Here is a 12089-nt window from a genome sequence, read left to right as displayed (position 1 = left end):
GTTTACCATCCTACCAAGGGGATGATGCGGGTCATCTTTGACTGTGCAGCATCATTCCAGGGTGTCTCCCTTAATGTGCAGCTCTTGAGTGATCCTGACTTAACAAACGGCTTGGTTGGCGTACTGACGAGGTTCAGAAAATAGCCAATTGTTTTGATGTCTGACATCGAGGCTATGTTTCACCAGGTGCATGTGCCAGAAGAAGATGCTGACCTTTTGAGGTTTCTTTGGTGGCCTGGTGGTGACTTCAATCAGAGCATGCAAGAGTACAGAATGGGTGTTCATTTGTTTGGGGCAACGTCTTCTCCAAGCTGTGATAACTACGCCCTGTGGAAATGTGCAGAGGACAACAAAGCATACTTCAGCCAGTAGGTGACTGACACCATTCTGTATAGTTTTTATGTGGATGACTGCCTTGCTTCAATGTGCTCTGAAGAAGAAGCCATCAATCTTTACTCAGGCCTTAGAGACATTTGCGCCAAGGGTGGTTTCCACTTAACAAAGTTGTAAAGGTGAATGTAAAGGTGAACTATTTCTTTATGTTTAACAACGGCAAAGGTATACGGGCTTTTATTTTGATAGCGTCATAGCAACCGTAGCCAAGTAGGGAGGCGCAACGGGCGCAACACAGAAGAAGCAAACGGAAATCAATTAGAAGTAAAGACGGAGCAAAGGATAGGCTATTAACGGTTCACGGAGAAGAAGACAAAGAAAGTTTGAGGAATACTTCTGTCTAGCTTCAGTTGATAAGGGGAACAAGGTTTGTAATTATAATTCAGAATGTTGTTATGAAAACGGAACGTGTCTATATGATTGTATTAATTGTGAAAACGACTACCAATGTAATCAGTTATGCATTATGGTTTATTTTATGATTTATTCATTTTTTGTTTATGCCTAGCTCTTACGTTGGTTGGTTGATGATACGGACGGCTCAATAAATCATCATTCACCATCAGTTCCGGCCTTCTCGATATTGACTGAATGCTACAGTAAGAGCTTGACCGCCCCCTCTTGCCGAACGGTGTGGTTTCACGGTTCAACGGCAGTACCCGCAACGTCCAGCAGAGGGCAGAAGTTGGTCAGGAATTGAAACGGATCAAGGCAAAGTAAAATGGAAGACTTACAGGCTGCAACAGTAAGTCAAACGGCCCTAACTGAACAGATGACAACTCTGCAAAGGGAAATTCAAGACCTAAAGGACTCACTTCAGGATGAAAGTAATGCGAGACAGGACATTAAAGATTCAATCAAATGCAAAGAACAAATGATAAGTGAACTTCAAGATAAAATTCAAAACACGTCAGATCTGCCAAGACGCTCTGAAAGAGTTAAAGTACAAACAGAAAAAATGATAATATATCTACGGGAAGAAATGATCAAAAGGGAAAAAAGAATGCTTGTCCTTTATGAGCAATGGAAAGCACAGGCACGTGAAACAAGAGAAAAATTAAAGGAAGATATAACAGTGAAGGAGATGTCAGAACTTGCTGACATAATAGAAGAAAGGAGAGATGATATATTAAAGTTATATTCAGAAAATAGAACCCAAATGGCACCATCATCTGACGTAAGGAGAAAGATCGATGCATGTGAAGCAGTAACTAGGGAGATCATAGGGATAATTCTGGAAAGAATAAGTGGTGTTGATGGAGATTTTGATGCAGATCGTGAAAAAGCTCGTTTACGTGAACTTTTAGAGCATGACTACGCCATTTCCATATATGGATCAACTGCAGCATCAAATCGCAGCCAGCGATCCTCAGCTTCCCATCTTACAGCAAAACGAGCTGAAGCAGCAGCAGAACTAGCAGCAAAGGAGGTTGAGTATGAGGTCGCGCTGGAGGAACAAAGACAACAAGAAAAAATAAGGGCTCTAGAGGAAGAGCATAAAAAACAGGTGGCAGTTCAAAATGCAGAGTTAGAACGCCTGAGAGCACAAAGGGACGTGAAAGCAGCTCGAGCCAGATTTGAAGCATATGACAGGCATTTACTACAAGTGGGTGATGTACAGTCAATTATAGATGAAAAGGTGAGCCCAAACATCACACCTAAACAGCCGTTACCAGCAGTCTCCTTTGGTTCTGTGCAGACAGCTCTCCCTACTGTTACTGAGTTGGCACCAGCAGTGCAGGAAGCTCCCTCCAGTGTTACCCAGCTAGCACAGGCAGTTCAGGACAGCATAAGATTAAACAAACTTCCTACGCCAGAACCAACAGTTTTTAGTGGCGACCCAATGCATTTTATTGAATGGAAATCCACATTTACATCACTGATTGATCAAAAGGGCATCTCAGCAGCAGATAAACTGTACTATTTGAAGAGATATGTAACAGGGTCAGCTCGCAAATGCATTGAAGGGACTTTCTTTAGGAGTGATGAAGCCGCATATAAGGACGCTTGGGACAAGTTAAACCAAAGATACGGCCAGCCCTTTATTATACAGAAATCATTCAGAGAGAAGCTATCAAACTGGCCAAAGGTGCAGTCCAGAGATGCTGATGGATTAAGAACTTTTGCGGACTTCCTAAATGCATGCATGCTCGCTATGCCTCATGTAAAGGGTTTGCAAATACTTAACGACTGCGAGGAAAATCAAAAATTACTGCACAAACTACCAGACTGGATAAATGCAAGATGGAACAGACAGGTAACAAAGACTTTAATGGAAGGTGGTGAGTTTCCAAGTTTTAGTGACTTTGCATCCTTTCTCTCTGTTGAAGCTGAAGTTGCATGTAACCCATTCACCTCCATTCATGCCCTTCGTTACTCTGAAACTAACAGCGACAAAGGAAACACAAAAGAACGAAAAGGGAACAAAGCAAGTGTTTTTAAGACAAATTCAACGGAACAAAGTAACACACAGTCAATAATAATAACATCAAAGGATTTTTCATGTGTTCTGTGTCAGATTGCACATCCACTCCACAAGTGTCCAGACTTCTTAAAACTGTCTCTAGAAAACAGAAGAAAGTTTGTGAAGGAGAATAAACTTTGTTATGGTTGTCTAAAACAAGGTCACAATGCCAAAGACTGCAAACACCGCTTCAGTTGTGACACCTGCTCAAAGAGGCATCCTACCTGTCTTCATGACGACAATTATTGGAACAGCCTGCAAAAGGAGACACATGTGAGTGTAAATAATGGAACTCAAGTTAACTCACCTGCAGCAGCGACGGCTATGTCACTCAATGTTACCAGACCTGAACACACAATCAGCACATCAATGATAGTTCCAGTGTGGCTGTCAACTGCTAACAACCCACTCAAAGAAAAACTGGTTTATGCGCTATTAGACACGCAGAGTGATACTGTCTTCATTGATCAGGATGTAACACATGAGCTGCAGGCAGATGTTTGCCCAGTAAAGCTAAAACTGACTACCATGATGGGAAAAAATGCAGTTGTAAGCAGTGAAAGGGTGTCTGATCTCTTGGTGAGAGGCTATAACTCAGCCACAGTCATAAAGCTTCCTACGGCATATTCAAAGGACTGCATCCCTGCTAACAGAGAACACATACCCACATGTGAAACAGCCAAACAGTGGAGTCACTTGCTGCCCATTGCAGATGAAATCCCTCCACTTCTCAGTTGTGAGATAAGTCTCCTCATAGGTTATACTTGTCCTAGAGCTCTAGCACCTAAACAAGTAATCTTAGGAAAAGATAATGAACCTTATGCTCTTCGGACTGATTTGGGATGGAGCATTGTTGGCAACTCAGACCCCGAAGAGAAAACAGACATGACAACCAGGCTTTGTCACAGATGCACCGTTAAAGAGGTTCCTCCTTCCACCCCAGCAGACGCAATACGTGCATTGGAAAGAGACTTTAAAGACGCTGAAAGAAATGAAAAGACTGTGTCACAAGAGGATCTATTATTCCTCCAAAAACTTGAGGAAGGCATAGTACAAACGAAAAAGGGAAATTATGAAATGCCATTGCCGTTCAGGAAAAGACCACAAATGCCAACTAACAGACAACTTGCTGAAAGCAGACTAAGTCAACTGAAACGCAAACTCATGAAGGATCAAAAATACAAGGAGGATTACATGAAATTCATGAATGAAATGATCAAAAGAGGTGATGCAGAAGAAACTGACGATATTGGACCACCTGGTGAGACATGGTATATACCTCACCACGGTGTTTATCATCCAAAGAAACCTGACAGGTTGCGCATAGTTTTTGACTGTTCAGCTAAACACAATGGTACCTGCCTTAATGATCATTTACTAAATGGCCCTGACATGATCAACAGTTTAACTGGTGTTTTGGTGCGCTTCAGACAGCATAAAGTCGCTCTAATGTGCGACATTGAAAAAATGTTCCACCAGTTTCAGGTTAAGGAAGATGATCGCAACTATTTGCGCTTCTTATGGTGGAAAGATGGTGACGTTAACAGCCAGCCACAAGCATACAGGATGACAGTCCACCTTTTTGGCGCTGCTTCATCCCCAGGGTGTGCGAACTATGGACTCAAACATCTGGCTAAGGAAAACAGATCTGCATATCCTGTAGGCTCACAGTTCATAACCAGGGACTTCTATGTAGATGACGGAGTCACCAGCGTACAAAAAACTGAGGATGCTATTCAACTAGTAAAGGAAGCACGTGAGCTATGTGCAAAGGGTGGATTAAGGCTGCATAAGTTTGTATCCAACAACACTGATGTTTTAAACAGCATCCCAACATCAGAGCTGGCAACAGATACAAAAACAAAGGACTTGACATTCAAAGAGGCACAAACAGAAAGAGCCCTTGGCATTTATTGGAATGTAGAGAAAGACTGCTTTACGTTCAACATCATGCTGAAGGACCAACCCCCAACCAGGCGGGGCATCCTATCAGCAGTTGCAGCAATATATGATCCCCTCGGATTTTTAGCTCCTTATGTGCTCAACGGCAAGGGAATTCTCCAAGAAATGTGCCGTCAAGGAACAGACTGGGACGACCCAATACCAGACCACCTCAGGCCACGGTGGGAGTGCTGGAAAGGAGACCTGCAAAATTTAAAGAACGTCCAGATAAACAGATGTTATGCTCCTGCAGAATTTGGAGAAGTGATCAAAGGAGAATTACATCACTTTTCAGATGCAAGCACCGCAGGATACGGCCAATGTACCTATCTTAGACTCACAAACAAAAACAAAGAAGTTCATTGTGCCTTTGTCATGGGCAAAGCACGTGTCTCACCCACAAAGGTCACCACTATACCCAGGTTGGAACTCACCGCAGCCACAGTATCAGTCACAGTGAGCAAAATGCTAAAGGAGGAGCTGCTCTACGATGATGTAGAAGAGTTCTTTTGGACAGATTCAAAGGTCACTTTAGGATACATAAATAATGAGGCGAGGCGCTTCCACACGTTTGTTGCGAATAGAGTGCAGAAAATACGGAGCCACACCTCACCGCAACAATGGTTTCATGTACCTACTGATGAAAATCCCGCCGACATGGCTTCCAGGGGCACTTCTGTAAAGGAACTGCTTTCATCCAACTGGCTCACCGGCCCTCAGTTTCTGTGGAAAGGAGAAATACAGCTTCCAACAAGAAAGACTATCGAGCTCCCAGTAGGAGACCCAGAGGTGAGAAAGGTGCAGACCCTAAACACTCAAGCTGTAAAACATGCAAGTCTCAGTGACCACCTCACAAAGTTCTCCTCCTGGTCCCGTGCAGTTAGTGCTGTAGCACATCTCAGACGATGTCTGCTCAAAGACAAATCAAAGACACTCACCACTGTAGCTGAAAGAAAAATAGCTGAAACTGTGATCATCAAAGATTTGCAAGGACAAGTGTATCAAAATGAAATAGACACACTCAAAAAAGGCAAACAACTCCCAAAGAACAGCAAAATAAGCAACTTGGATGTTTTCATAAACAAAGACGGTGTGCTCAAGGTTGGTGGAAGGCTTCAGCTTTCATCTCTGCCCAATTCAATCAAACAGCCAACACTCATTCCCGGAGAACATCACATTGCAAAACTGATAATCGCACAGTCTCATGAAAGAGTTAATCATCAAGGAAAAGGCTTCACCATGAATGAGATACGATCCAGTGGCTATTGGATCCCAAAATTGAGCCAAAGGGTTTCCTCCTACATTCGGCAGTGTGTGTTCTGTCGTAAACAAAGAAGGCCTGTGGAAGGACAAAAAATGAGGGATTTACCCACAGAGAGGACTGAACAATCTCCACCCTTCACCTACTGTGGTATGGATGTTTTTGGACCATTTCTGACCAAACAAGCACGTAAAAAACAGAAAAGGTATGGACTCCTTTTCACATGCTTCTATTCACATGCAGTGCATGTTGAAATGTTAGAGGACTTATCTACGGACACCTTTATAAATGGACTCAGATGCTTCATCGCTCTAAGAGGCTCTGTCAGACAAATAAAATGTGATCAGGGTACTAATTTCATAGGTGCCAAAAACGAACTCAATGCAGCACAAAGTGAAATGGACACTGGCAAGCTATCAGCCTTCCTTGCAGAAAAACAATGTGATTTTGTTCTAAACACACCTCACGCAAGTCACGCAGGTGGAGTATGGGAACGACAAATACGGACTGTGAAAAATGTTCTCAACGCAACATTGGCTCTCACTCCAGGTCGGCTTACTGACTCTTTACTCAGGACTTTTCTCTATGAAGCAGCTGCAATAGTAAACAGCCGCCCTTTAACTACGGACAATCTTAACGATCCAAACAGTCTGGAGCCACTAACTCCAAACCATCTCATCACAATGAAAACTTCAAGTGCTCTGCCTCCACCAGGAACATTCATAAAAGAGGACATGTATGCACGAAAGCGGTGGCGCCAAGTTCAGTACCTTCTTGAGCAGTTCTGGAGCAGATGGAGAAAAGAGTACCTTCAGAACCTTATAGTGAGACAAAAATGGCACACACCTAAAAGAAACATGCAAATTGGAGACATAGTGATGGACAAAGATGACATGCTACCACGCTCTCAATGGAAACTTGGTCGAATCGTGGACACTGTGCAGGACACTGATGAACTTGTCAGAAAGGTCAAAATAGCCTCTGCAGACAAAAATCTAAACAACAAGGGCCAACGTGTCAGCAAAATGTCTGTGGTAGAACGCCCTGTTCATAAGTTGGTCTTGTTGTTAGAAGACTGTAATGTTTGAATCTACGATACTTTAAAGTGTTGGAAAATGTTTTATTTATTTATTTTTTGTTTTTGAATTTTATACAAAGTATCTGTTAAGCTACTGTTATTGTTATGGAAAAATTATTTGTGTTTATATGTTCAATAGTAAATAATTTGGTGGGAGTGTAAAGGTGAATGTAAAGGTGAACTATTTCTTTATGTTTAACAACGGCAAAGGTATACGGGCTTTTATTTTGATAGCGTCATAGCAACCGTAGCCAAGTAGGGAGGCGCAACGGGCGCAACACAGAAGAAGCAAACGGAAATCAATTAGAAGTAAAGACGGAGCAAAGGATAGGCTATTAACGGTTCACGGAGAAGAAGACAAAGAAAGTTTGAGGAATACTTCTGTCTAGCTTCAGTTGATAAGGGGAACAAGGTTTGTAATTATAATTCAGAATGTTGTTATGAAAACGGAACGTGTCTATATGATTGTATTAATTGTGAAAACGACTACCAATGTAATCAGTTATGCATTATGGTTTATTTTATGATTTATTCATTTTTTGTTTATGCCTAGCTCTTACGTTGGTTGGTTGATGATACGGACGGCTCAATAAATCATCATTCACCATCAGTTCCGGCCTTCTCGATATTGACTGAATGCTACAAAAGTGGATCAGCAATAGCCGCAGCGTTCTGGCAGTCATACCTGAGGAGGAAAGAGAAAATGAAGTTAAGGACCTAGACCTGGATTGTGACTTTTTACCTGTTGAGCGGGCATTGGGAGTGAAGTGGTGCCTGCAGTCAGATGCATTTAAGTTCTGCATATCCATCCCAAACAGACCATTGACTCGGAGAGGCATCCTATCCACAGTAAGCTCCTTCTATGACCCTCTGGGGTTCCTTGCTCCTGTTATCTTCACAGCCAAGAGGATCCTTCAAGATCTGTGCCAGAGGGGGATAGGATGGGACGATGCTATACCATCAGCAGTTGCTGAAGAGTGGAAAAGCTGGGTAGAAGAATTGCATCTGTTGAACAATATCAGCATCGGACGATGTTTAAAACCTCCTGATTTTGGAGAGACAACCACTGCTCAGTTGCACCACTTTGCAGATGCGAGTGAGAAGGGCTATGGAGCTGTTACCTACTGGTTGCTGCACAACAGTTGCTCACAGACGCACAGTTCCTTCATAATGGGAAAATCCAGGGTGGCACGTTTAAAACCAGTCACCATCCCTCGCATGGAATTGACGGCAGCAGTGGTAGCAGTTTGCATGGATAGAACGTGGAAGAGGGAGTTGAGACTACCTCTCCTAAACTCTTTCTTTTGGACGGACAGCACTGCAGTGTTGAAATATATAAATAATGATTCTTCCAGGTTCCGTGTTTTTGTGGCAAACAGAGTGTCAGAAATCCTCAAGGCTTCTAGTGCCTCCCAATGGAGGTATGTGAACACCACGCATAACCCTGCGGACCTTGCCTCCAGAGGTGTGAAGGCTGAGACCTTTTTGCGTGACACTGAATGGATATGTGGCCCTGCATTTCTTACACAGCCAGAGAACAATTGGCCTGTTAACCCAGAAAATTTGCAAGAACTTCCATGTGAAGATCCTGAAGTTAAGGTGTCTGCTGCCATCAACGTCTCACAAGTGCACGATGATGATCATCCTCTGACCCCTTTAATCCATCGTGCCTCATCCTGGATTCGTCTCATCAGGGTGATGGGTTGGATTTTGAGGTTCAAGATATTGTTATTGCATCGCAGGAAGATACGTTTTCAGTCTGCATCTGATCCAATTCAGTCTGAAGATGCTCAACATAAGGTTGATTTCCAGCATGGCTTTCTTTCATTGGGAGAGATTGAGGATGCTGAGATGCAAATAATTAAGTTCTGTCAGAGGAAGAGTTACGCTGAAGAAATTTCTTGTCTCCAAAGGGGAGAATCTGTGAAACAAAGCAGTCACATATACAAGTTGAATCCTGTTTTGGAGGATGGTGTGCTGCGGGTTGGCGGACGTCTCAGTAAGGCTGTCATGTCAGAAGACTCCAAGCATCCTGTCATAATCGCTAAAGAGCTTCACATTTCCAATCTCATTCTACAGCATGTTCATAAGGAGGTGGGTCATGGTGGAAGGAACCACATGCTCTCAAAGCTGCATCAAAAATATTGGATTCCTGGTGCTGATACTCTGATTCAAAGCATCATGTCGAGGTGTGTGACATGCAGAAAGTTTCATGGAGCTGCAGGACAGCAGCGGATGGCTGAGTTGCCCGAAAGCAGAGTGACCCCTGAGAAACCCCCATTTAACTTTGTTGGAGTGGACTATTTTGGTCCATTTGAAGTGAAGCGTGGGAGAAGTCTTGTGAAGCGATATGGTCTTATTTTTACTTGTTTGGCAATTAGAGCAGTACACATTGAGGTTGCCTCATCTCTTGACACTGACTTTTTCATTAACGCCTTACGACGTTTCATTCCAAGACGAGGTCAGGTACAAGAATTGAGCTCAGACAATGGTACTAACTTTGTGGGCGCAGAGCGCGAGCTGAGACGAGCTATGGAAGAGTAGAATCAGCAAAAGATCTCTGATGCTCTGTCCTTGAAGGGAGTGAAATGGATCTTCAATCCCCCAACTGGATCTCATCACGGCGGAGCATGGGAGCGGTTGATTCATTCTGTCAGAAAGGTCCTTAATTCCACTCTCCAAACACAGCATTTGGACGAGGAAGGGCTCCAAACTGCTCTTTGTGAAGTGGAGTCAGTCCTCAACAGTAGACCCATTACGCTGGAATCCACTGATCCAAATGATTTGGAAGCCTTAACACCAAATCATCTCCATCTTCTCAAGTCCAACCCATCTTTACCACCTGGTCTGTTCCGGAGGGACGATCTCTACGTACGTAAACGATGGAGGCAAGTTCAATATATATCTGACCTGTTTTGGAAAAGATGGACTAAGGAATACTTGCCACAACTTCAGCAGCGCCAGAAATGGGGAAGGATTAAACGTAACTTTATTCCTGGAGATGTGGTCCTCATAGTGGATGATTCTGCACCTCGTGGTTCCTGGATCATTGGGAGGGTCACCAGCGCTGTACCAGGTGAAAAGGGGCTTGTGCGTCAGGTCTGGATTAAGACCCCAACCAGCCATGTGCGCAGACCCGTTACAAAGATATGCCTTCTTCAGGAGACCTCTGACCCATGACGGTGACTTTTGACACGATGTGACATGGCTAACTTTGAACTGATTTCATTATGAGACGTACGTCGCAGACTGACTATATTTAGGCTAAGTGCTGGTAATCTCTGGCCTATGACTGACTGACAGTGTGCAGACAGAAGAAGAGAAGAGAAGAAATGAGACAACAACATTGCTGGTCTTTTGAGTATGATATGTGGTCTCACTGGGTGTCTGTGATGTGATGTCGCATGTGAGTTATGGTGTCGGATGTGTAATTATTACTGTGAGAATGTAGTAATTAGGGGCCGGAATGTTGTGGATAGGCGTTGCCTTGGGTCACATGGTGTCGGTAATAATAATAGTGATTGCTCTCACCTGTGCAGGTGATGGAATGGGAGAATTAGTGGGTGATGGGGGAAGTCAACTTTTTTGCTGACCGCTCAAGCTTAGAATGTTTCTTTTATTTATCACTGTTTTCAACTGATTTTAAGGCTTTGATAACAAATAAAGGAGTTTTTTAACCTGGAACTTTGACTTTGGAGTGGAACAGCGGGCGCGTGAACATTATTCCCCTATTCAGCTGCTCGGCGACTCAAAGGCTTGACAGTCGCCAATATAATTCGAAACATTATATTATAGTATGTGTAGGAGTTTCGTTTTCAGCTTCCATTAATTTTTCAACAAATTAAAGGACCTCTTACTTCTATACAATGGCTTCAGAGCAAATAATCATTTGACTTCTCTCGTTCTACAGATGAAAAATGAATTTCAACTTCAAATGCAAATGCTATTTTGCCAGTGGAAATATGAAAAGCAGACCCAGCTATATGCAGCTTGCTGAAATGAAAACCATGCAGATGCAACTTTTCAATCTGCAACAGGAAGTCACAAAAGTCCAAGCCATTGGAGATGACTCCCAGGTGGGAGGGGCTCAAACCCTGTGCTCCGCTGATTTGCCTCCAGATAAGATGGAAATGCTGCAACCGGATGTACTGATTGGCTCTGAACTACAGGAAACACACAACATGTCCCATATTGCTCTATCCACATTGATGATAAGTGCAACCTCCACGGATAGTGGCCCAGCGCCCCCTGGTGTCGAGCCTGACAAACTACTGTTGGGGCCCTCCTGCTACTGGGTGGTAAGCCCACAGTATCTGTCATATTGAACAGGGGCATCCCTGCAACACACTTTTAGATACGGGTTCAGATTTTACAATCATGAGCAAGTCTTATTTCGACTGCATCTGCTTGGATGTAAGGGGAGGTGTATGTCCTCCAGAACTGATTCCCTGTGCATTAACTATCCATGTTTTCTCTGATTCTACAGTGCTCTTCTAAGACTCTGCTCCAATTCACGATTGGTCCCATGAGCTTGACACACCCCGTGTACATCTGTGAGAGTGGAACCATGCCTTTGCTCATTGGCATCGATGTTTTGAAGCACTTTGAAGCTTTTATCAATATTGGAGAAGGGGAACTGAAGGCAGGTGTTACAAAACCTCTGCCGTTCACTCCACCTTCTTTCCCCGACTCACGCTGCCTTGCGGTAGGTGATTCTGAGCATGGGGGAACTGCATGCTCACTGCCGAGCTCAAAGCCATCAGTGACTCCCTCTGATGTTTTCTCTCAGATTGAACAGGTCGTGGACCAAGCAGATGCTCTTACCAACGATGTCGAGCGAGACAAACTGTGACAACTTTTGTTAAAATACAAAGATTTTCTTTCACTCGACTCCCTGGACTGTGGTCAAACCACTATCCATGAGGTCAGGATTCCTACACTGCCACATGCTG

At 43.6% G+C, this 12089-nt stretch overlaps 2 protein-coding genes across 2 annotated transcripts; both read left to right on the top strand.

Moving 5' to 3' along the window:
- The first annotated feature begins 181 nt into the window (after positions 1 to 181).
- LOC129160628 (uncharacterized) lies at positions 182 to 7684 on the top strand. Its single transcript, XM_070555343.1, has 2 exons — positions 182 to 760; positions 902 to 7684. The coding sequence occupies exon 2, from the start codon at positions 1115 to 1117 to the stop codon at positions 7145 to 7147; it is 6033 nt and encodes a 2010-aa protein (XP_070411444.1). The 5' UTR covers positions 182 to 760; positions 902 to 1114; the 3' UTR covers positions 7148 to 7684.
- LOC139072105 (uncharacterized) lies at positions 7409 to 11477 on the top strand. The gene is made up of 2 exons (XM_070555344.1): positions 7409 to 7549; positions 7691 to 11477. Exon 2 carries the CDS (start codon positions 7774 to 7776, stop codon positions 9679 to 9681), a length of 1908 nt encoding a protein of 635 aa, XP_070411445.1. The 5' UTR covers positions 7409 to 7549; positions 7691 to 7773; the 3' UTR covers positions 9682 to 11477.
- The last annotated feature ends 612 nt before the right edge of the window (positions 11478 to 12089 follow it).

The sequence above is a fragment of the Nothobranchius furzeri genome, chromosome 10 (genome assembly GCF_043380555.1).
Source record: "Nothobranchius furzeri strain GRZ-AD chromosome 10, NfurGRZ-RIMD1, whole genome shotgun sequence".
NCBI classification, from domain to species: domain Eukaryota; kingdom Metazoa; phylum Chordata; class Actinopteri; order Cyprinodontiformes; family Nothobranchiidae; genus Nothobranchius; species Nothobranchius furzeri.
The sequence above is the reverse complement of the archived record's forward strand: the minus strand, read 5'-3'. Positions and strand labels throughout refer to the sequence as shown.

Excerpts from the sequence above, each read along its gene's own strand:
- LOC129160628 (XM_070555343.1), top strand. The coding sequence starts at position 1,115 with ATGGAAGACTTACAGGCTGCAACAGTAAGTCAAACGGCCCTAACTGAA.
- LOC139072105 (XM_070555344.1), top strand. The coding sequence starts at position 7,774 with ATGCTACAAAAGTGGATCAGCAATAGCCGCAGCGTTCTGGCAGTCATA.